Genomic DNA, 25635 nt, shown 5'->3' with positions numbered 1-25635 from the left:
TCCTTACTAGACACATTACGTCCAGACCCAAAATGCTGTGATGCTGACTGTCTCCGTTTTGCTTCGTGTGATCTAACATTCTCATTGGCGTGCCCGCATGGCTGGACCGGCCATGCTGTGACGGGGCACCTGTCCGCCTAGGCACACCCTTCACTGGATAATACTGTCGCCTAAGAGCATGCGGGCTGGGTCCCCCATCCCATGTGTGCTGGAACTCCTGACTCTGGTCTGGTATCCTATGCAGGATGGAATTGGGGCTGTTTTAGTTACTTTGACTGCCATTTTGGATGGAAGAAGTCCCCTGCTTCATGTGGGGCCCTGTGTTATCTCATTGCGTAATGCGGCTGCCCTTACCAATGTCTGTGCTGAAACTTTGACCTTTTTTTTTTTTTTTTTCTTACTACTTATTATAGGAATGTATTTTCCTGCGCCCTCCTGGCCGGCGGAGGGGACCAACTAACCAGCAAGCTCACCTTGCTCTGTGAGCACAGTCCTATAGTGTCACATAATACAGCGAAGTTTCGCCCAACGTTTTACTATGCACCTCTCCGACTGGAACAACCGCCATAACGCCTTGTTTTTTCCTCCTGCTGACTCTATAGGTGATTCCCAGTTGCGGTGTTGTTCCTTTCCGAGTTGGACACTGTTTATGCCCTGATGGCAGTTTGGGGTCAATGCCCGCACTAATTGGGGCCAGTGCAGGGCGAGGAGGGGGGATGTATGGTTTTCATGGGGTAAACAAGTTTTTTCTGAGTTTTACTATGATTGATTTCTATGGTACAATGTATGTCTGGCAGGGGGGGTGGGGCCCTCCTTTATTAGGGAGGGGCGGGTTTTGGCTGCTCTGACCTTGTGGGTTGATCTGTCTCCTGGAGTCAGACCACTGACTAATACGCACCCATGGCCACACTGAAATTTCTCACATGGAACGTGAGGGGACTGGGGGACCCTATTAAGCGGTCAGCCGTTTTTGGGCAGCTCAAAAAAATGAAGGCAGATGTAGTGGCCTTAGTTGAAACACATGCCGAGGGTCCTATGCTCAGGGCGCTCCGGCGTCCTTGGATAGGCTGGGGGTATCATTCTGTTCATACTACCCATTCCAGGGGTGTCTCCCTCCTGATAGCCAAACACACGCACTTTGAGCTCCAGGATTCGGTCATCGACCCATTGGGTAGATTTGTATTTCTAAAGGCAAAACTGCATGGGGATATGTTTCTTATAATGGCTTTTTATGTGCCCCCACCATTCCAGTTTGGTGTGCTGTCAGAGGGATTCAATTATATGGCTCTTCATCCCGCCGCCTCAGTGGTGTGGATGGGGGACTATAATAATGTGTTAGACAGGTCCCTAGATAGGATGGCGGGCCCCTCTCGAGGCACCCCGAGCCCCTCTCTGACCAGGTTTGCCAGACTTCTCCGCGATTTCCACCTGATGGACTTGTGGAGAACTAGGCATCCAACTCAATGCGTTTTCACATGTTTCTCTGCTACCCATCACTCTATGTCCCGCATAGACCTTATACTCTTCTCCACATCCCTCCTGCCTAGACTTTGCAGATGTGGGCCTGTACCCCAGATCGCTCTCTGACCACTGTCCCTACTGGGCGACGCTCTCCCTACGGCATACTCACCCCCTGACGACTTGGCGCCTTAATCCCTTCTGGTTAACTCTCCTTCCTGACGATGGGGACCTTTGAATCGGGATGGCGGGCTTTTTTTGAGACTAACGAGGGATCGGCCCGACCATACGTAGTTTGGGAGGCTTTCAAACTTCATGCTAGAATGACCTTGCAGACCCAAATTAACCGGGTAAAGCGATCTTCTGCTGCTAATGTAGCTGAGGCAACACATACTCTTCAGACAATGGAACAGGATTTTATGCGGGACCCTTCGGCAGAAAAGGCAGATAGTCTTAGGCTTTGCTCCAGAACACTTGACCTATTGCTTTATGAAAAATCCAAACAGAAGCTGTTCTTTCTCAGGCAGAGGTCGTTTGAGCATGGTGAGCGAGCGGGGAAACTATTAGCTTATTTAGTTCATGGTGAGGAGAGACCCCCTGTGGTGATCTCCCTCCGCTCGTCACAGGGTGTACTTGAGACTGATCCTATATGGGTCACGCAGATGTTTCGTGACTTCTTTACCTCTCTATACACCTCTACTGCCTCGGCCGACCCCTCCCTGATGGAATCTTTCTTGAATGGACTGCAGTTCCCCCAATTGACTGAGGAACAGGTCTCTGGGCTGGAGGCACCTTTGACTCGGGACGAAATAGCTTCAGCTATTGCTACATTCCCGTCATCCAAGGCCCCGGGCTCAGATGGCTTACCGATAGAATTTTACTCTGCTTACATAGAATTACTGGCCCCTAAGCTGCTAGCAATCTATGAGTCCATATTTCAGCACGCCGAACTTCCAATGTCTATGACGGAGGCGACTATTGTGTTAATCCCTAAACCTAGAAAGGACCCACATCTCCCGGAATCTTATCGCCTTATTTCCATGCTGCAGGTAGATGTTAAGATACTTGCTAAGATTCTTGCCATCCGACTTAATAAAGTAATCCTCTCGCTGGTCCATGTGGATCAAGCAGGATTCATGCCCGGTAGTAACACGTCGTTTAACCTCCGCAGACTATTTATTAATCTTCAGACTCCCCATGACGATCCCGGCTCTAGGATAATAGTCGCCTTGGACACCGCCAAGGCTTTTGATTCTGTTGAGTGGAGATACCTATGGACCTGCCTGGCTCGGTTTGGTATAGGGCCTAAATTTATTAGGTGGATCCAACTGCTTTATCAGAATCCGGTGGCTAAGGTCTTGGCGAATGGCTGGCCCTCGGAGCAGTTTCCCCTGTCTAGAGGTACTAGACAGGGGTGCCCCTTGTCGCCTTTGCTGTATGCTTTGGCGGCGGAGCCATTGGCTATGGCAATACGTGAGCACGTGGGCATAGTGGGTTTGTGTAGGGGTGGGATAATGGAGAAGATCAGCACCTATGCTGATGATACTCTACTGTACCTAAACGATTCGGATCAATCACTCCCCCTTGCTTTGACACTGATAGAAGACTTTGGCAAGTTTTCTGGTCTTAAAATTAACTGGGACAAGTCACAGATTTTACCCCTGGACAGTTTCCCGCCCCCTAGAGACAGAGCTCTGCTTCCTCTGCAGAGGGTGGACACGCTTAAGTATCTTGGCATCATGACTTCCAGATCCCTGTCAGATTATATTAAACTTAACATAACTCCTTTGCTTGACCTGATTAAACAGAAGACGCAGCTTTGGGCTTGCCTTCCCTTGGGGGTTATGGGGCGTACAAATCTGATTAAGATGGTTCTCCTTCCCAAAATTTTGTACATGCTCTGGCACTCCCCCGTCTACCTGGTCCTTAAACATTTTAAGGTGATGGAGGCCCTTTTAAAACCCTTTGTGTGGGGTAATAGTAGGCACAAACGTGCATGGCAAAAATTACAACAACCCACTGACCTAGCGGGACTGGCAATGCCGGACTTTAATGTCTATTATATAGCTTCTCAATTGTCGCAAATGTTCCATATAGATAAAACAGACAAAGACAGGTTCTTACACTTTTTGTGCCCGTCATGGATCAGGCTTACCTCAGACCCGATGGTGGCGATTGTTGGGGGGCCGGAGGGGGGAGGGGGGAGGGAGTCTGCCACATCTCTTCTTTACCATTATAGGAGGGTGTGGCGAATTGCCTCTTTGAAGTTGTGCCTTCCGTCCCTGCATGAATACACCCCCATATGGCATAATTGGTGTCTCCCAGAATTCAGACGGATTCTGGATAGCGGATCATGGTGCAGGAAGGGCATATTTTACATGTCTCACATGCTTACTGATGGCAAACTGAAATCCTTTTCTGCCCTACAGGCGGAATACGGGCTCCTGAATCACTTTTATTACAGATACCTGCAGATTCGACATGCCTACCGTGCCCAATTCCCCCTGGATGACCCATCTGTACCCCCCAATCCATTGATGGCGGCAATTAAAAACCCAGATCCCAAAAAATTCATTTCACAATTTTACGCTATGCTATCACTTCCTTCCATGACTGTAGCTGCCTTCACACTTAAAAATAGGTGGGTGGGGGAGTTGGGGCCTATCACTGATGATGAATGGAGTGATGCGTTGGAAACCTGTAAACTAGTTTCGCCCAAACTTTCTGACCGGCTAACCCAAATTTTCATAACACACAAAGCGTATCTCACGCCGCTCACGGTCTCCAGGTACAGGCGCACGTGCCCTGGCACTTGCCCCATGTGTGCGTGTGCATCTGGCACCTTTTTTCATCTTATCTGGGAATGTCCTAAAATTCAAGCGTATTGGTCCCAGGTGGTGAGGTTTCTCCATGATACGATGGGTTCCCCCGTTACACTTCAGCCGAAGCTGTGTCTTCTGGGTATTTTCCCGGACACGGCTTTGAACAAATACACTAAAATATTTTTACACGAAACCCTATTTTCTGCACGGAAAATGATTGCCAGAGTCTGGATGAGATCTGACCCTCCAACGGTCTCCCAATGGCTTGGGGACATCAATGGTGTCTTGCCTTTTAAGAAACTTATATACATCCATAGGGGATGCCCTTCCAAATATGAGAGGATCTGGGACAGGTGGCTTAAAAACTCTGCAACATGCATAGCTTAATCAGTCCCTTGCTGAGTATTGTTTGGTGCTATTTGATAGGACTTAGCAGAAGAGTTGGGTATGGGCGGGTAGGGATGGGGAGGGGTGGGGTGAGTGGATTTCTCGAGGGGATGTTCTGGATCCAGTAACAATTCCATACCGTGTACTGACTTGAACATTTATGCGAGACATGTATATACATTGTATATGATGAGTGCACCTGTGATTATCATAAGATTTGATGAAGACAACATTTATTTTTTCTGTATGTACCGTACCTCCTTTCTTTCAATAAAAAGAAAATACATAAGTGGCCCATCTAGAGAACTTGGCGCAGAGTTTTTGTTTTACTTTCAGGTCATTAAAGAGGTCTTTGAGATCTTTATATGGGGGGGGGCTCCACATCTGGAAATGCTTTGTATGCTATGATCTCCATGTATAAATACATAAGCGGGGATATGATCTCCATGTATAAATAAGGGGGGATATGATCTCCATGTATAAATAAAAAATAAGGGGGGGTATGATTTCCATGTATAAATAAAAAGGGGGGTATGATCTCCATGTATAAATAAATAAGGGGGGGGGGGATATGATCTCCATGTATAAATACATAAGGGGGATATGATCTCCATGTATAAATAAAAAATAAGGGGGGGTATGATCTCCATGTATAAATAAATAAGGGGGGTATGATCTCCATGTATAAATAAATAAGGGGGGGATATGATCTCCATGTATACATAAGGGGGATATGATCTCCATGTATAAATACATAAGGGGGGATATGATCTCCATGTATAAATACATAAGTGGTCCATCTAGAGAACTGAGAGTGCAGAGTTTTTGTTTGACTTTCATGTCATTACAGAGGTCTTTGGGGCCTCTTTATATGGAGGGGGGGGGGGGGGGGGGGAGAGAGGATGGGACCTCCACATCTGGAAACACTTTGTTACAGAGATAAGAAAAATAGCTGGTTCTAGATTTTAAAAAAAATGTAATAGCCGGATACATTAAGTGTTCAAAATATAACTGGACACCAACACTTGTAGGTCATTAACCACTTAAGGACCGCCGTATTGCCAATGTACGTCATTACAATGGCACCGGCAGGCACAAGCACGTACATGTACGTGCTTGCCTTCCAGCGGGTGGGGGGTCTGATCGGACCCCCTCCCACTGGATACGGTGGTCCGTTTCACTTCAGGAGCGATCCGGGATGAGGGGATGGCCGTTGGTTTCTGGCCATCACCTCTCGATCGCTCCTGGCGAATGAGAAGCTTCCTCCCACTGTGTATTGTATACACAGGAAGGAGGAAGTGATGTAATTCTCCTCGGGGCGGTCTTTTTGACCGGACTACGAGGAGAAGACAGAAAGTAAGTGTGCACCAACACTACACTGACATGTAGGCACACACAGGCACACAAACCCCCCCCCCCCCGATCCCCAATAATGGTTTTAACCCCCTGATTGCCCCTAGTTAACCCTTTCACCCCCTTTTGCCAGTGTCACTAAGCGATCGTTTTTCTGATCGCTACATTAGTGTCGCTAGGTAACTAGTTATTTTTTTAGGTTCACCGCCAGGTTTTTATAGCACTAGATACCCCCATATACTACCCAATAATGGTTTTAACCCACTGATTGCCCCTAGTTAACCCTTTCACCAGCGATCACAGTATAAGTGTCACTGGTGACGCTGGTTAGCCAGTTAGTTATTTAGGTTCCCCGTCAGGTTTTTATATAGCGCCAGGGACACCCATATACTACCTAATAAAAATTTGAACCCCCTGATTGCCCCTAGTTAACCCTTTCACCAGTGATCACCGTATAAGTGTTACGGGTGACTCTGGTTAGTTTGCTTTTTATAGCATCAGGGCACCCACCATTTATTACCCAATAAAGGTTTAACCCCCTGATCACCCGGCGGGTGATATCAATTAGGTTTTAGGGTCAGGGTCTGCATCGCCCCAGGCAGCGCTAGGCTAGTGCCAGTACAGCTAACACCCACACGCAAAGCATAAACCTCCCGTAGTGGTATAGAATCTGAACAGATCAATATCTGATCAGATCTATACTAGCGTCCCCAGCGGTTTAGGGTTCCAAAAAAACGCATTGTTAGCGGGATCAGCCCAGATACCTGCTGGCACCTGCGTTTTCCCCCTCTGCCCAGCCCACCCAAGTGCAGTATCGATAGATCACTGTCACTTACAAAACACTAAAAACATAACTTCAGCGATCTCAGAGTCAGGCCTGATCCCTGCGATCGCTAACAGTTTTTTTTGGTAGCATTTTATATTTAAATCTGGAAGGCAGTGCTTGGTTTTCGGGGTCCCGTACGTGGCTAGGCTCCCAAAAAGTCCCCTACATGTGGTATCCCCGTACTCGGGAGAAGCAGCAGAATTTATTTTGGGGTGTAATTTGACTTATGCCCATAGCATGTGTGAGCAATATATCATTTAGTGACAACTTTGTGCAAAAACTAAATAAAATTGTAAAATTCCTGCAACTTGTGGCAAAATATAAAATATTTCATGGACTCAACATGCCTCTCAGTAAATAGCTTGGGGTGTCTACTTTCCAAAATGGGGTAATTTGGGGGGGGGGGGGTTTTGTGTTATTTTGCCATTTTATGGCCTTCGAAACTGTGATAGGTAGTGAGGAGTGAAATCAAAAATTTGCACCCTTAGAAATCCTGAAGGCAGTGATTGATTTTCGGGGTGCCGTACGCGGCTAGACTCCCAAAAAGTCCCACATATGTGGTATCCCCGTACTCAGGAGAAGCAGAAGAATATATTTTTGGGTGCAATTCCACATATAACTATGGCATGTGTGAGCAATATATCATTTAGTGACAACTTTTTGTAAAGTTTTTTTTTTTTTTGTGTCATTATTTAATCACTTGGGACAAAAAAAATATTCAATGGGCTCAACATGCCTCTCAACAACTTCCTTGGGGTGTCTACTTTCCAAAATGGGGTCATTTGGGGGGGGGGGGGGTTTGTACTGCCCTGCCATTTTAGCACCTCAAGAAATGAGATAGGCAGTTGTAAAAAGGGGCGGCACAGTGGTGTAGTGGTTAGCACTCTCACCTAGCAGTAAGAAGGGTCGCTGGTTCAAATCCCAACCACGACACTACCTGCCTGGAGTTTGCATGTTCTCCCTGTGCCTGCGTGGGTTTCCTCCGGGTACTCCGGTTTCCTCCCACAATCCAAAGACATGCAGGTAGGTTAATTGGCTTCTGTCCAAAATTGGCCCTAGTATATGAATGGGGACCTTGGATTGTGGGCGCCTTGAGGGTAGGGACCAATGTGAGTGCGCAATGTACAGGGATGGGGTCTATTGTAGACACTCACTCAGGTTGAACTGGATGGACTGGTGTCTTTATTCAACCTTACTAACTATGAAACTATGAAATTAAAAGCTGTGTAAATTCCAGAAAATGTACTCTAGTTTGTAGACGCTATAACTTTTGCGCAAACCAATAAATATACGCTTATTGACATTTTTTTTACTAAAGACATGTGGCTGAATAAATTTTGCCCTAAATGTATGACTAAAATTGAGTTTATTCGATTTTTCTTATAACAAAAAGTAGAAAATATCATTTTTTATCAAAATTTTCGGTCTTTTTCCATTTATATCGCAAAAAATAAAAATCGCAGAGGCAATCAAATTCCATCAAAAGAAAGCTCTATTTATGGGAAGAAAAGGACGCAAATTTCGTTTGGGTACAACATTGCATGACCGCGCTATTACCAGTTAAAGCAGTGCAGTGCAAAATTGTAAAAAGACCTTTGGTCCGGGGCTGAAGTGGTTAATAATATCAGACATGGTTGGTGATATCTGGTTACCTCCTGAGCAATCCGGGAAGAATTTATTTTCCTAAACTAACAATGTAACTAAATAAGTAATTCTGAGTAATATTTCTGAAGAAACTGAAGCAGGTAACTTCCTCATACCAACTGTGATCTACATCACTTCTGCATGAGGACGGGAAGAAGAGGACATAGACTATCCTGCCCCGTGAGCTGCCCTCACCTACTGCCACCCCACTACCTACCCCCGCCATGATGTCAGATGTAGACGGAGCACCGGAGCAACATCAGCCAGATAATGATTGCATGGCTCTAATCACCGCGTACCTCCAAACCAACAAAGGGAAAATCCTGGCAGCAGAGACGGTAAGATCTCCGCACCTTCCACCCCAAGACCACTTCTTACTTTCTCCTCCAAAAAGAAACCCATTCTTTATTTCATTGTTTTAATTGACTTTTCTCCATTATTACTGTTTTATTATTTAGGGGGTTAATTTACTAAAACTGGAGCATGCAAAACCTGGTACAGCTATGCATGGTAACCAATCAGCTTCCAGGTTTTATTATCAAATGCTCAACTGAACCCTCCCCCAATGGTGGGCCAGTGGATCGATGTGGTCAATAAAATAGCCGCCAATAGAAGGTTTACCAGCGGCTATAAGATGGGGGGAAGAGCAGCACTAATTTTTTATTGAATATATATATATATATATCATTTATTTTTTATATAGATCTATCTATCTATATAGAAATATAAAAAAAATGTATTTATGTATGTATATGTGTATATATAAAATACATTTTTTTTTATATATAGATCTATATATATATATATATATATATATATATATATATATATATATATATATATATATACAATAAAAAAGAAAAAAATACCATAAGCCACTCGCTACTTGAGGTGTGTCCGTTGATAAATAACTTCCAAGTATTTTGGAGCACTATCGAAGTTCTACCAACCCGTGTTCCTAGTTGGGCTCTTTCTTTTCTTATTATTTTACCTTGGAAAATGCTAAATATGAAAGCTTAAGAAGTATTGCAATGTCATGTCTACCAGTTGCGGCTGGTGGTATATATTTTTTGGGGTGGGGGGGCAATGCCGACACTGCCTCCCCCCCGGTTGGCAGTTACCAGCCCCGTACTTACCCCATCTAGGTCGCGAACCTCCTCTGGGTGGCGGCTTCACCCTGCGTCTCCTCATTCCTCGGCTTCGCGGTGGTGTGGATTCCCCTGCGTCTCCTCCTTAATGGCCAATAGGATTGCTTCTCCTCCTGGTCCCAATCGGGGTCTCAGGACCCGCTTCCTGAGCCGGGATTGGCCAGGAGGAGAATTAGGAAGACAATAGCGCAAATGTATTTGCCGTTGTCACACAGCTGGGTGGGCTCAGGGCACAGTGCTCTGCGCCCCGAGCCCATCCTTTTTTAAGCCAATTAGAGCCTCGGACTCTAATCATGTGCTTCTACCAACAAAAAAAAGAACCTCATTGGAATCTGTGTCCGGTGCCCGACATGTAGATTAGGGGCTGGGCACATGGATTGGGGGGCGGCGCCCCTGCGTCCTGTGTTGGAAGGTTGCCCTGGTGTATACACAACCTGCGTTTACAGAGAGCATTTATAGTAAAGGGTTCCCCCCCCCCCCCTCTGGGTTGATCTTTGCGGTCTTGCCCCTATTTTATTACATGCTAAAGAAGCTTTGTCTCCATTCATCTTTCTGTGTATGTAACATGCTGTGATCCATTTTGCTCTGACTGTATGGTATCATCGGATGCACCTCTGTGTTTGGTATCATTACTCCTAATTTAAATATAACAAAAAAAAAGCTAAATGAAACAAGCTGAAGTTAGAAGCTGATTGGCTACCAGATTCCGAGTGCTCAAGTTTTAGTAAATTGACACCCTTAATGTCTTTTGTGACCTTGTCACAGGTATCCCAGGTATTTCTGAATATGAATCCCATCATTTCCCACTAATAAGAATTTTCATTCCCTGGATAAAAATGTCCTAACACCAGGGTGACGATTTCCCTCTCAAAAGTGAGATTCTAGTTAAAGCAGAGATTCTGAAATGTCATAGATACTTCAGCAGAGAGATCTTCCTGACTCCTCTTCTGACCCCCGTCTCTTCCACCCACCTCTGCGTCCTCCAGCTCCACATCCCATGTTCTCCCATTTACAGTGCCTTGAAAAAGTATTCATACCCCTTGACATTGTCCACATTTTCTCATGTTACAACAAAAAACTTAAATGTATTTTATTGGGATTTTATGTGATAGACCAACACAAAGTGCCACATAATTGTGAAGTGGAAGGAAAATGATAAATGATACAAATAAATATGTATCTTCTTTCATCCCTCTCCTTTCATCCCTCTCCTTTCTCCCGCTCCTTTCATCCCTCTTCTTTCTTCCTCTCCCTTCTCCTGCTCCTTTCATTCCTCTCCTTTCTCCCTCTCCTTTCATTCCTCTACTTTCTTCCTCTCCCTTCTCCCTCTCTTTTCAACCCTCTCTTTTCTCCCTCTCTTTTCAACCCTCTCTTTTCTCCCTCTCCTTTCTCCCTCTCCTTTCTTCCTCTCCCTTCTCCCTCTCTGTGCAACCCTCTCCTTTCTCTCTCTCTCTCTCTCTCTCCCTCCCTCTCTTTTCATCCTCTTTTCTCCCTCTCCTCCTTTCTCCCTCTTCTCCATTCTCCCTCTCCTCTCTCCCTCACCTTTCTTCCTTTCCCTTCTCCCTCTCCTCTCTCCCTCACCTTTCTTCCTTTCCCTTCTCCCTCTCCTTTCACCCCTCTCCTTTCATCCCTCTCCTCTCTCCCTTGCCTTTCTTCCTTTCCCTTCTCTCTCTCCTTTTCTCCCTCTCCTTTTCTCCCTCTCCTTTCATCCCTCTCCTTTCATCTCTCTGCTTTCTCTTTCTCTCCTTTCTTCCTCTCCTTTCATCCCTCTCCTTTCTTCCTCTCCTACCACCCTCTCCTTCTCCTTTCTTCCTCTCCTTTCTCCTCTTTTTCCTTTCCTCCCCCCTCTCCTCACGGAAGGACAATTTATACTCCCGATTCTCTGGTGGTGATCCCTCCCAGTAAGATGACTGTACACACCTCCCAACTTTTTGAGATGTGAACGAAGGACACCCATTAACAAAAGTATGTAAGGATACGTCACACCCCTTTAAGCCCTTGTACACACGGTCGGAGATTCCGACAGAATGTGTCCTAACGGATCGTTTTGTCGGATAATCTGACTGTGTGTGGTCTCCATCGGACTGTTTCCGTTGGAGTATCCAACGGACCAAGTTTTCCAACTTGTCTGTAAAATTTTCCGTCAAAATGCTCCGATCGGACATACTCCGATCATGTGTAGCCTACTCCGACGGACAAATTGCCATGCATGCTCAGATCAAATTCCTAGACCAAAGCTATTGGCTCCTAGCCTGAACGTAGTCCCGTCGTAACTAAATAACGTCATCACGTTATGTACAATCGGATTTTCCGACAACTTTGTCCGACCGTGTGTATGCAACAGTTTCTGACAAAATCCGTCGGACAAAATCCAATGGATTTGGTTGTCAGAATGTCCGACCGTGTGTACAAGGGCTAAAGGAGAATTGTAGAACAAAAAAAAATAATTTGTTAAACCCACAAGTGCTTTTTGTTTACCACTACTATTCCTTTATAATGGCTTTTGACATTTGAAAATGCAGCAATATAGAAATTGGATGAGGTTTAGCACTGAGAAAATCTTTTTAAAAGATAAAAAGTGCATTTTATATTCAATACCATCATGAGATCAAAATGAGAGACAAATAAGGAGGAAAGAGGGACAGATTTGTTCTAAATCAGGGGCAGTCCCTCGAAATCTGGGGCAGTCCCTCAAAAATCCGGGACAGTCCCTTGAAATTTGGGACATTTGGGAGCTTTGCTATTGTGTATATATAATCAGGATTCACTAGGCCTCCAGGTCAATACCCTAGAATTGCACGTGGTTTTGTCTCGGCAGGTGCTGTGCCTGGTGATCACGGTGTGTCACGCTGCCTCGTGGACTCCGGGGTACATGGGCTTCTCCCTCTCAGAATTCATATATTGCCTCATTCTTTTCCTGATCTTCGCTACAAAATATGACCTGGAATTCCCCTATGTGCACTGGGGCTGGACAGTAAGTGGCACCTATTTGCCGGTTTCCACATTTGTGATATGGAGCTCTGTGAGTTTTAATGGCTGTGTCCCACCTCTCCAGTCTCTAGAAGGAAGGTTCAGTTGAATGTTCTGTGAATACAGAAATTGGCTGATCTGTATTAATCTATTTATCAAAGAAACATTTTCTGCATTTTTTTTTTTTTAAATCAGAAGAAAGTTTTATTTGACCATAGTCAAGCATACATGTTCCATAAACACTCTCAAAAGAATGCAAAGTTGTAACGTACAAAACAGTAGAAAACAAATAGGCAATTACAGCTTCCAACTGCATAAAACTCACTAAAGAGAGCATGCAGCCCCACCTAGTGGCTAAAAACAGAGATGACAGTGCCAATAGAGCATTAATAATGCACACCCCAAAGTAAGATAGTAATGCTTTTTTTTTTGTATTTATTCTTCCTATTTCAGGATTTCTTTCGGGCCGCCATCGGCTGTGGTCTGTTTTTCATCTTTTCTTTGATTTCTTTAACCTGGAGGTTTATTGATAATTCCGGTATCGCAGCAGCGGTAAGTACTTGGGTTGTCCAAAATATGAATTTACTATGTTGATGGCCTCACAATTTTCACATTTCACATTCTGAATTCACCCCCAGAAAAAAGAAGGAACAGAGAAAACAGACAGGCTTCCCTAGATTGTTCATGAGGCTGAATTTTCTGGCGTGTTAGGTTAGGTTTGTGCCCATGGATGGTGTTTGCTTGCTGAGATTGGCCACCATAAAACGGTTTTGCAGCGATCCGAATAGAGTCTGATGGGCACTGGTAGGCTGCATCTGACGGGCACTGGTAGGCTGCATCTGACGGGCACTGGTAGGCTGCATCTGACGATCACTGGTAGGCTGCATCTGACGGCACTGGTAGGCTGCATCTGATGGGCACTGGTAAGGCTACATCTGACGGGCTACTGGTGAGGCTACATCTGATGGGCCACTGGTGAGGCTGCCTCTGACGGGCTACTGGTGAGGCTGCATCTGACGCCACTGGTAGGCTGCATCTAATGGACACTGGTGAGGTTGCATTGATCTCTTGTATAATGTCTGCAGTCTCTGACCATCTGCTGTATCATGTCTGCTAGAGGTACACCAAATGGAAATTTCGGTGTATAAATGACAATGGTCCCAAAATAGTTCAAAAGTGTCCGATGTGTCCGCCATAATGTCAGTCACGATAAAAATTGCAGATCACCGCCATTACTAATTTAAAAAAATGAATAATATAAATGCCATAAATCTATCCCCTATTTTGTAGATGCTATAACTTTTGTGCAAACCAATCAATAGATGCTTATTTGCGAGTTTTGTTTACCAAAACTATGTAGAAGGATATATATCGGCCTAAACTGAGAAAGAAATACGATTTTTTTAATATATTTTTGGGGGATATTTTATTGTATCAAAAAATATTGCTTTTTTTTCAAAATTGTCGTTCTATTTTTGTTTCTAGCGCAAAAAATTAAAAACGCAGAGGTGATTAAATACCACCTAAAGAAAACTCTATTTGTGGGGAAAAAAAGGTTTGTACAACGTCGCACGGCCACGCAATTGTCAGTTAAAGCAACTTAGTGCCGTATCGCAAAAAGTGCTCTGGTCAGGAAGGGGGTAATTTCTTCCGGGGCTGACGTGGTTGAGCATTGGGATATAATTAGCCTTGTACAGAGTTGCTAAAGATGCAGTTAACTTTATTCCCAAGTATCCCAGTTCCTCTCTGCACCATACAAAGGGGAATTTAGGTTGGGGTAGTTATATTCAGAATTTCTGATTTTAAAGTTTGTCAGCTTGCCATATCGATCCAACTCCTCTAACACACTTGGGATTACTAGCCTGGGATTGGAAATATAAAATAGCAGATCATCCGCGTATACAGCCACCCTATAATCCCTCTCCTCTACTCTCATTCCTCTGATATCTGTGCTTTTGCGGATAACGGGGGTTCCAATGCTATTATGAGCATTGGAGAGGGGGGGCATCCTTGCCTTGTCCTATTAAATAGTTTGAGGGGAGGGGATAGATTGCCATTAGTTCTAATGTTAGCCATTGGGTGATGATCTAAAGCAGTTATCCATCGCATCATCCTTTCCCCCACACCCAAATGTCTTATGCCGTGTAGACACGATCAGACTATCCGGCGGACCAGAGTCCGCTGGACAATCTGCCCGTGTGTGAGCTTAGAAAGTAGTTTTGACTCAAAAATTGTCAATCCGGCCGTCTGTGTGCTAGTCCGCCAGACTTTTGAAATGAATGGACTTTCCCACACACAGAGAAAAGTCCCCCCCAAGGTCCATATAAGACCCTTATCCGAGCACGCAACCCGGCCGGTCAGGAAAGGTGGTGGGGACGAGCCGTACCAGGCCGCGTGCCCTCAACATCGAGGGGAGCAGAAAATAGTGGAGGAGTCCGGGGAGAAGACCCCCCAAGATGGAAGAAGACCACCGGAGCTGTGCAATAAATTATTTTAAAATCTTGTGTTGTGTTTTATTTAAATTTTTTTCACCAGGTGAATGGGTAGGGGTACATTGTACCCCATACTCATTCACATAGGGTGGGGGGCTGGTATCTGGGGGCCCCCTTATTAAAGGGGGCCCCCCGATTCCGATAAGCACCCCTCCTGCAGACCCCGACAACCAACGGCCAGGATTGTTGGGAAGAGGCCCTTGTCCTCAACAACATGGGGACATGGTGCTTTGGGGTGGGGGAGCCGCAGGGCCCCCCCTTCCCCAAAGCACCCCCCTATGTTGAGGGCACGTGGCCTGTGTTTTTTTTGGCAGCAACATTGACTTCCTTCGCTAGTCCCGGCTACCTGGAGCCGCGTTCAAAATGAACGGACTTTCCTCCGTGTGTGGGCAAGTACGCTCATTTCAAAAGTCCAGCGAAGTCCGGTTGCGAGCGGGCAGGTCAGCTAGTTTGGAAAGTCCGACGGACTTTCTGGCGGTTTGTCCGCCAGACTAAGTCCGCCGGATAGTCTGATCGTGTGTACACAGCATTAGTGTTCCAAACATAAAACCCCAGTCCACCCCATCAAAGGACTTTTCTGCATCTATTGACAGCAGTAGGACTGGGGTCTCCTTCCCTCTTACTTCATGTATCAGGAACACAGGGACTTCAGGCAGTTATAGCTCCCCTCTCTCCCCATCACCAACCCTACCTGGTCGTTATGAATCCATCTAGGTAGCAATGGTTTTAATCTCTCTGCGATTATTTTAGTGAAGATCTTTATGTCTGTATTTAAAAGAGATATCGGTCTATAGCTCGCGGGATCAGCTGGGTCCTTCCCCTCCTTCAAAATAAGAGTTAAATAAGTCAGCAGTGACTCCTCCCGTAGATTCTCTACTTCTGCTAGCATATTCAGGTAATCGCATACTTTAGGAATCAGGAGCTTTTGGAATCTTTTATAATATAAAATAGAGTACCTGTCGGGGACTGGGCTCTTACCCATATTTGTTATTGCCCTCAGCACTTCTTCCTGTGTATTCAGAGCCTCTAGTTGTTCCAACTCCTCCTTAGGCACTGTGGGGAGGTCTAGGCCCTACAGGTACTCTTGAACTTCCAAATTCTCTCCTCGTCCACCTCCGTCCTTCCCCTTCGGTCTCACATTATACAGCGAACTGTAATATGAGTGGAATACCTTGGCTATTTCAGGGGATGAATGCACAATCTCCCCTTAATTTTGGGGATAAAGGATGCATTTTCTTTTCCGTTATTGCTCTAGCCAACCATTTCCCGGATTTATTACCCCAATGATACCTTTCATTATTAACTATGTGAAATGCTCGTTTTTTTCTCCTGTTCTAGTAATTCTGCGAGCTCATCTTTTTTTTCGTTAGTTCTTGTTTCTCTGGGATACCCTTAGGTCTCGTCATTTTTTATAAATCCCATATCTCCCGATAGAGGGTGCTCATTTTCTCCTTCTCTTCCTTCTTGCTCCCACCCCTATTAATATTCCCCTTATGTAAGCCTTGTGTGTATCATTAATAGAGCAGGAGCTAGTTTTTTTTTTCTATCTTTTTAATTATCTCAAGATCCTGAATAAGGGAGTCATTTAGTTTCCAATTCTTTCCCCAGGGGGACCTCCCTGTATTTCTAATTGCATCACTACCCGGGGCATGGTCCGAGAGAGTAATTGTTTTTATATCAGCATTTTTAAGACAGGGTAGCAATTGGTGTTCTATTAACACATAATCAATCCGTGAGAATGACCCATGCCCTGAGGAATAAAATGTATAATCCCGAATCTCTGGGTGTCTATTCCTCCATGCGTGTACTAGCGGACACTCTAATAATAATCTCTTTACTTCCCCCGCCTCTGAGCTGGAAAAACTAGGTGGGCCCCCTATAATATCTACCCCTGGATCTATACTCAAGTTAAGGTCTCCTACTATCATAAGTTTACCTTCTTTGAATACCAACAGTTTTTTCAGGGTTTTCCTTAGGAACATATCTGGATCCCTATTTGGGGCGTAAATTCTTGCAAAAGTACAATCCATAATAAACCTCTGCCCTTTTATGAAATTAAACCTTCCTTTGGGGTCTGCCAGCTGCTCCTTTACCACGAATACCATAGCTTTATGAAACCATATGGCTACTCCCGGGATCAGCTAGATGTTGAATCGCCATAGAACCACATGGGGAACAAGTGCGAAGACAATCTGCACCCAGAGGCATGTGCGATGTGCGTTTCCTGGAGGCAAACCCACTTTCGCCAGATAGAAATGCAATTCTTTATTTACTTTATACCTTTTACTAGGAGTATTTAGACAACTCACTAAGTTTATTGTAGCTATGATTCATCAAAAGGAGCACCTACCTGTCAGTCCTTCCTTCCCCTTGATGTCCCTTGAAAGAGAGGGAGAGCAAGAGAGAGAGAGAGAAAAAAAAAGGGAAAAAGACCCCCCCAACACCTCACCCCACCCTACCACCCCCACCCATCCTCTCAGGGAGAATACCCCTGTAGAAGACTGAACAAGTCACCAGCCCTTGTTCACTGTACAGAGCAGGCGGTCCCTATCAATGTGTCGCCTAATGTCCATACCTCCACCAACCCCTCCACACCTCCCCCCCACAACTGCCATCCTACCCTTTGCCCCCCTCCCCCCATTGTAACCCTTTCTTTCTTTTCATCTTCTGTTCTCAGACAACTCTCAGGCCTCTATATTCTTTAAATATCTCTCATTATTCAATAATTCCTCCCTATGAGTCCATTGTGGGGCCCATGATGTTCCTGTACTTTCTTCCCATCCTGGTAATGGTGGAAAGGTAGAGGTTCAGCTTAGTACAGAAATCCCCTAGGTCTTCAGGGAATCTCAGTACTGCGGTGCGTCCATATTTTTTTACTTTAAGGCAAGCTGGGATACCCCAGCAATATGGGATATTGGATGTCCGCATTTTCTCAGTCGGTGGCTTTAAAAGCCTTCTTTTGGTCAGAGTGTCTCCTGATAAGTCCATAAATATCTGCAGGTTTGTTCCTTCATGAGAGATTCTAGTCGACCCCCTTATTTTTTCCATGATTATCGATTTTTTTTCCTCCATATAATGAACCCTCACTATCGCATCTATAGGGGTATCTGTAGCCTGAGTTTGATATCTTGTGATCTTATGCACTCTATTTTTAGTATTTCTGTAGTTTCTTTTCCTAGCATAGGATTGAATAGCCCTACCATAACCCCTGTTATCTTTGTACTTCTCTGGGAGGCCTCTTATGCATAGATTTTTATGGCGGCTTAGATTTTCTTGGTCCTCCATTTTATATAAGAGCGATCTATTGGCTCTCTGCAGAGACCTCATCTGCTCATTAATCTCTTCTAGTTTTTGATCGTACATATCAGTTTCTCTTCCATCTCTTCCACTCAGCCTAAGAACTGTCCATTGTCTGTTTTCAATGATCCCTCTACCTTTGCCAAGATCTTTTTAATTTGAGGTATGCTTATCTGGGCTTCCCCCGGCCTTACTACCTGAAACCCGGACACATTATTCAAACAGGAATGTGGCTCGGAACAGGATTTGACAGGAGGATGAGGGGGCACTGTGCACACTGCATTGCTATTCTCTTTGGAGTGCCCAAAGGTGTCTTAGGCCCGTTACAAACCTATAGTGTATGCTAAAACAAAACCATTTTTACTGTGCGCTGCTAAAGTGTTCAGGTTTGGCTTGAAGAAAAAGTAGCAACCCTGGGTTCAGTCACACCCTCCAGAGGGTCCACAAAAAGCTGTTGGATTTGGCAGCTTGAGCTCTCACTATCAATCAGTATAACATACAAGCGGTGTGGTCACATGACCATTGTATATTTAACAATCGCTCCCATCATTGCAGGTATTCGGCCTATTCACCTCTGTCCTGTTTGGATATGATTCCTACCTCACCTTCCCCAAATTGAGAAAACCAAAAGCACAAGCCGCTGTCAGTAAGTACACTTCTCCTTCTTGTTCTTCTTCTTCCCGATAGGATCTGGTTCATTTGCACAGGATTGCTGGTTTAAAAAATGGCTGGTGTGTTAGAAAAGGGATGTGGTCATTTATATGTGGGAGGGACCCTGCCCCAGGACCTGGCACTAAACAAAAGTGATAGTGATACTATTCCTACCAGTGACCCCAACAATGGGGCACTATTTTCCCCACTGACACCAATGATAGGATGATGGGACACTATTTCTCCTCATGATACCAATGATGGGGCACTATTCCTCCCACTGATACCAATGATGGAACACTATTCCTCCCACTGATACCAAAAAAACTGATTGTGGCTACTAGATGACCATTAGTAATAATTATATTACACAGAAGATTGCAAGTTTTTGGAGCTATGAAGATGTTTGTCACATATGTCTAGAAAACTTTTTATACATAGAGTGTGATTAGCAGCTGCAGATATGTCTATGGTGAAATAAATGCATGCTGCAAATAAAAGCAGCACCATGAGCATTGCAAAAAAACAAAAAACAAACAATAGGTAGATTTGGGACATATGTCTGTTTTATCCAAAATAACATTGTAATATGTGTACACAGATGGACCAGGAGAACCCAAAATGCATCCTCATCAACTCCCATGAACTCTCGACTCTTGGCTCATTTATTGTGTAATGTCCGTTCCTGGCTCCACCTCCTCGCACTGTGAAAACCGGCACCGAAGGATCTGGGATGAGGAAGCTCGGAAATGGAATGTGGGACTGGGTGTGTGACAGAAAAGAAACATAAACAAAATGATCTACTACACAACTACTCTCCAATCTCCCATAGTGCCCCAACCTTCCATCTTACTCTCCAACCTCCCACCGTGTCCGCCTTAACCTTTGATACTACTCTACAATTTCCCACGGTGCCCCAACCTTCCATTCTACTCTCCAACCTCCCACAATGTCCCTCATTAACTTTCAAAACTGCTCTCCAACCTCCCAGGGTGCCCCAACCTTCCATTCTACTCTCCATCCTCCCACAGTGCCCCCCTCCCTTTACCTTCGATACTACTCTCCAACCTCCAGAGTACTCCAACCTTCCATTCTACTTTCCAACCTCTCACATTGACCTCCCTCCTTTAAGCTTCGATACTACTCTTCAACCTGCCGCAGTGCCCCAACTTTCAATTCTACTTTCCAACCTCCTAAAGTGTCCCCCCTTAACCTTTGATACTACTCTCCAACCTCCCCGAGTGCCCAAACCTTCTATTCTATTCTCCAACCTCCCACAGTCTCCCCATGTAGCCTTTAATACTACTCTCCAACCTCCCAGAGTGCTCCAACCTTCTATTATACTCTCCAACCTCCCACAGTGCCCTCCCTTTAACCTTCGATACTACTCTCCAACCTCCCAGAGTGTCCCAGCTTTCAATTCTATTCTCCAATCCCCCCCCCCACTTAACCTTCAACACTACTCTCCAGCCTCCCACAGTGCCCCCAAGCTTCCATTCTACTCTTCAACCTCCCACGGTGCCCCACCTTAACCTTCACTACTACTCTCCAACCTCCCAGAGTGCTCAATTTTCAATTCTACTCTCCAATCTCTCAAAGTTCCCCCTCCCTCCCCCCCCCACTTAACCTTCAATACTACTCTCCAACTTCCCACAGTGCCCCCAATCTATCATTCTACTCTCCATCCTGTCACACTTTCTGCAATGCGCTGCAGCCTACTGCCGAGCCTGCAACGCCCCATACTGCCCTCCAACGGTATGCCACACTGCCTCTCCAACCTCCCCCAGCATCTGCAGCACCCTCCAGTCTCTCACAGCTTCTCTGCAAAGCCCCCAGCCCCCTCCAGAGACCCCCTTCCCTCACAGTCTCCCACAGCCCCTCCAGAAACCTCATCCCCTACAAGGCCACCAAGTCTTCTGCTGAATCTTCTAAGCCCCCTATCCCCCATAGTAGCACCCACCCCCTCCACATTCTTCCAGAATTTTAATACATATTTGGTATTCCCATACTTTTATTGTCAGGGTATAAACTTTTTTTTTTTTTTTTTAAATCAATGGGACATTGAAGACTTTGGACAAATTTCTTGGTCCTGGGTCTCGAAAAGGTTGAGAATCCCTGAACTAGAGGCCGGGTAGATTAGCTACTGCGGTGACTTTGCCTAACTGCTGAAAGGGACCCTGTTAAGTCCTTAAATACATGAAAGCATGATGTGAAAGCATTCAAAACATTTTGATAGGGGTTGTAATGCAAATTTACATAAATGGAAGCATAATTAGGGGGCCACAATGGACCGCAATGGATCCCATTCTCAACGTTTGCTTGACATCTTCATAAAAGGGTCAGACACAACCTGGAAATGTCGAAAAATTTATCAGTATCACATGTTGTCATAGTGCAAAATCGTACCGGCTCAGCTTCACACAGATAAAATAGTAAACATAGACCCTCGAGCTTCAAAGGCATTTTTCCCTAAAAATATGGACCCCTGGAGGACTTCCCATTAGAGTCCACCCAAGGCTGACCTTTCAGTATCAGGTAAATAAGTCTATGTTAAAGCTGATCACCTCTATTCCCTAAGACTCAAGCAGCGTGTCCTCCCTTCTACAAGTACTATTGCCTTGTCTTCCTAAAATGGACCACCTATGTTAGGATTTGATTGTACAATCTTTGTGTGCTGCAAGGTCCCCATAGTATGTCATTTATAGCATGGTCATCAACCCTGTCCTCAGGGCCCACTAACAGACCAGGTTTGCAAGATAACTGAAATACATCACAGGTGATATCATTTGCTGCTCAGTGATTGCAGTATTCTAGTCTGCATCTCCCCAAGGTAATACATAAAAACTGGCCTGTTAGTGGGCCCCGAGGACAGGGTCGATGACAACTGTTCTATAGGATTATGGTCTGGAGATTGGCTTGGCCACTTCATGACCTTAATGTGGTTCTTCTTGAGCCATTCCTTTGTTGCCTTGGTATATTTTTGGTCATTGTCCTGCTGGAAGACCCGTCCACGACCCATCTTCAGTGTTCTGGCTGAGGTAAGAAGGTTCTCATCCAAGATTTTACAATACGTGGTCCCATCCTTTGGCCCTTCAATACGTCAACGTCGGCCTGTACCAGCCAAGAAACCGCCCCAAAGCATAATGTTTCCACCTCAGTGCTTGACTGTAGATGCTGTTCTTAGGGTCACAGTCAGCATTTTTCTTCCTCCAAACACGGTGAGTCGACTTAATGCCAAAGAGCTCAATTTTGATCTCATCTGACCACATTGCTTTCTCCCAATTCTTCTCTGAATCATTTAGATGTTCACTGGCAAACTTCAGATGGACCTGTACATGAGTTTTGTTGAGGATGGGGACCTTGCGGGAGCTGCAGGATTTCAATGCATGGCAGTGTACTGTGTTACCAATGGTTTGTTTGGTGACTGCAGTCCCAACTGCCTTGAGATCATTCACAAGCTCTTCCTTTGTAGTTCTGGGCTGATCCCTCACTTTTCTCATGACCATGGTCACCCCATGAGGCAAAACCTTGCATGGAGCTCCAGACCAAGGGCGACCGATGGTTATTTTATATTTCATCCATTTGAGAATAATCACTCCAACAGTTGTCTCTTTCTCACCAAGCTTCTTGCTGATGGTCTTGTGGCCCATTCCAGCCTTGTGCAGGTCTACAATCTTGTCCCTGACGTTCTTTGACAGCTCTTTGATCTTGCCCATGATGGTGAGGTTTGAATGGAAGAAATATTCTGTGGACAGGTGTCTTTTATACACATAACGAGTTGTCGTTAAGAGGACCTTCCTACATTGACAGGACTAATCTGCGTATCACATGAGCACCTACTGTAGACCGTCTGTGGGAGCCAGAATTACTGTTGGTTGGTAGGGGATCAAATACTTATTTTACTCCATTTATAACATTTGCACAGGGCCGGATTAACATAGGGGCTATTGGAGCTGCAGCTCTAGGCCCCTTTCTCAATTTGCCCATTTGCCCAAAAAAAAAATCAAAAAAAAGTTGACTTTGAGGATTGTAGCTTGGCGATCAGGTGTCACAGAGACCCCAATTTTGGGGGGTAGGTAGCTAAAGACCCACTCCAGCACTGGTTAAAATATGGGGCTGCTATCATCTATGGTTCCAGAGATACAGGGCTCCTTGTGCAGCCTGTCAGAAGCTACATACAGAGCGGCCAGTATAAATACAAGCTGGAACACTCTGCAGCAGACTGAGAGGATGAACTCACAGAGCTTATAATAATTATTTGTATATTACTTATGATAATTAACCCCTTGCCACCCAGGCCCATTCTGAGACTTCTCTCCTACATGTAAAAGTCATCTTTTTTTATGCTAAAAAATTACTCAGAACCCTCAAGCATTATATATTGTTTTAGCAGACACTATGGAATAAAATGGTGGTCTTTGCAACTTTTTATGTTACACGATATTTGCGCAGCAATTTTTCAAACTTTTTTTGGAAAGAAACTGTTTCATTCATAAAAAAAAACACTAAAGTTAGCACGATTTTTTGTTGTGTACTAAGCGATGCTTTACATTTTTTTTACAGGTTACATGTTTAGAGTTACAGAGGAGGTCTAGTGCTAGAATTATTGCTCTCGCTCTAACGATCGTGGCGTATGTAACCTGTGTGTATCTGGCTCTGATACTAACCAGTGCCTACCCAGGGACTGACTAGTATCTCTCCCCAGCCTGTCCCCACACACCCTCTCACCTGCTGACCTGTGAATGGGGCAATCACTCTCGCAGTGTTATTGTGTTCTGCCAGTGAATACAATGATTAGTGTTGCTAACTATAGCTGGCAGCACTGATTGTTTTGGGGAAAACCTGACAGGCTGGTTGTACTCAAGTCGGTTAATAGGTTGACTTGCATAAAACCAGCTAGCCCATACATAGATCCACTATGGCTGGTCTCTGCTTAATTGGTGTAATTTCAATCCATGTATGGCCCGCTTAACCATTACGCAGTCCCTAAACATCCTTCCACAAACCTTTACATTTTTCCTTCCCAAATTACTTCATCTGCCTCTCCTATACTGTACATAGTGCCCACTGTCATACTCTCTACACTTCTCTCCTATACATAGTGCCCACTGTCATACTTTCCACACTTCTCTCCTATACATAGTGCCCACTGTCATACTCTCCACACTTCTCTTCTATACATAGTGCCCACTGTCATACTCTCCACACTTCTCTCCTATACATAGTGCCCACTGTCATACTCTCCACACTTCTCTTCTATACATAGTGCCCACTGTCATACTCTCCACACTTCTCTTCTATACATAGTGCCCACTGTCATACTCTCCACACTTCTCTCCTATACATAGTGCCCACTGTCATACTTTCCACACTTCTCTCCTATACATAGTGCCCACTGTCATACTCTCCACACTTCTCTCCTATACATAGTGCCCACTGTCATACTTTCCACACTTCTCTCCTATACATAGTGCCCACTGTCATACTCTCCACACTTCTCTTCTATACATAGTGCCCACTGTCATACTCTCCACACTTCTCTCCTATACATAGTGTCCACTGTCATACTCTCCACACTTCTCTCCTATACATAATGCCTACTGTCATACTCTCCACCAGGGGTCATGTCCTGGGGAAAAAAGTGTGGGAACTCCCACCCAAGATCCACTCCCCCACCAAAAAAAAAAAAAAAAAAAGATATGCTCATATGCACGAGCCCTTCAAAAGTGGCATTTTTCATCCAATTTTCGTATTGTGTGTATGAAGCTTAACTGTTAGTACATAAAAAAAATAAAAATCCCCAATAAACATAAATACAGCAATTCTCTGAATAATCATGTGATCATTTGCTTCCATGCAAATGTGAACATCATGTTCTGATCTTTATTGGGGAATGTTATTTTGTATATAGAGTGTTTATGTGGTGAGTTTACACTTTTCATTGAACAGAATTTGGATAACGCAGGGTTAAATGGAAAGGTCATAAATGAACTGCACATTATCTGGACAGAATGCTTAAGAGATGTATGTCAGCTTGGGGGGCTGCAAACTCTGCAGGGGCTCCAACACACATTGGCTGCTATTCCAACCCTTCACATATTTCCACATAAACTTCTCTCCTGGCATTAAACTTTGCCAGGTATTGTGCTCAGCTTACCACCCCAAACTGATGTTCCTCACTCAGCTCACCTCTCTCCCTGCATGTCCTGTGAGCAGAATAGCTGTGCTCCTCCTCTGGGTTCTCTCATCATATGGCACTGAAGATAGATGAGGGGGGGGGGGGATTCAGCGGGACACACAGAGCAAGTATGCAGGAGACTGGGGGGGGGGGGGGGGGGGGAATGAGGAGACAGAAAATCAGGAGGGGCTGGCGGGGAGGAGCGCATCACGAGAGTTCTGACTAAATACAATCTCTTAGCAGCAGGGACCTGATCTACCTGTCAGCTAGTTGTGATTGACAGGTAGATCAAAGAGGAAGCTGTCATGGGACCCGCTACTGGCAATGCCTGAATGGTCAGTCCACCCCTGGTGTGCGGCACTTACTATTGCGAGCTGTGCCGTGGCTGCTGGTGTAGCATCTGCCACAC

The 25635-nt window shown here is 45.0% G+C and overlaps 1 protein-coding gene across 1 annotated transcript; it reads left to right on the top strand.

The window, feature by feature from the left end:
• Positions 1-7713: 7713 nt before the first annotated feature.
• On the top strand, positions 7714-25361 carry LOC143963278 (proteolipid protein 2-like). Its single transcript, XM_077472876.1, has 5 exons — positions 7714-8828; positions 12457-12612; positions 13062-13160; positions 18953-19043; positions 19650-25361. The coding sequence occupies exons 1-5, from the start codon at positions 8715-8717 to the stop codon at positions 19691-19693; spliced, it is 504 nt and encodes a 167-aa protein (XP_077329002.1). The 5' UTR covers positions 7714-8714; the 3' UTR covers positions 19694-25361.
• Positions 25362-25635: the final 274 nt, after the last annotated feature.

This window comes from Lithobates pipiens, unplaced genomic scaffold (genome assembly GCF_037356315.1).
Source record: "Lithobates pipiens isolate NorthernLeopardFrog02 unplaced genomic scaffold, aLitPip1_a1.2 Scaffold_1, whole genome shotgun sequence".
Taxonomy (NCBI): domain Eukaryota; kingdom Metazoa; phylum Chordata; class Amphibia; order Anura; family Ranidae; genus Lithobates; species Lithobates pipiens.
The sequence above is the reverse complement of the archived record's forward strand: the minus strand, read 5'-3'. Positions and strand labels throughout refer to the sequence as shown.

What these genes read in the sequence shown, in the direction of transcription:
- LOC143963278 (XM_077472876.1), top strand. Translation starts at nt 8,715, where the DNA reads ATGATGTCAGATGTAGACGGAGCACCGGAGCAACATCAGCCAGATAAT. An exon ending in ATTCCGGTATCGCAGCAGCG is followed by an intron (nt 13,161 to 18,952) that starts GTAAGTACTTGG and finishes CCATCATTGCAG; the next exon opens with GTATTCGGCCTATTCACCTC. An exon ending in AAAAGCACAAGCCGCTGTCA is followed by an intron (nt 19,044 to 19,649) that starts GTAAGTACACTT and finishes ATGTGTACACAG; the next exon opens with ATGGACCAGGAGAACCCAAA.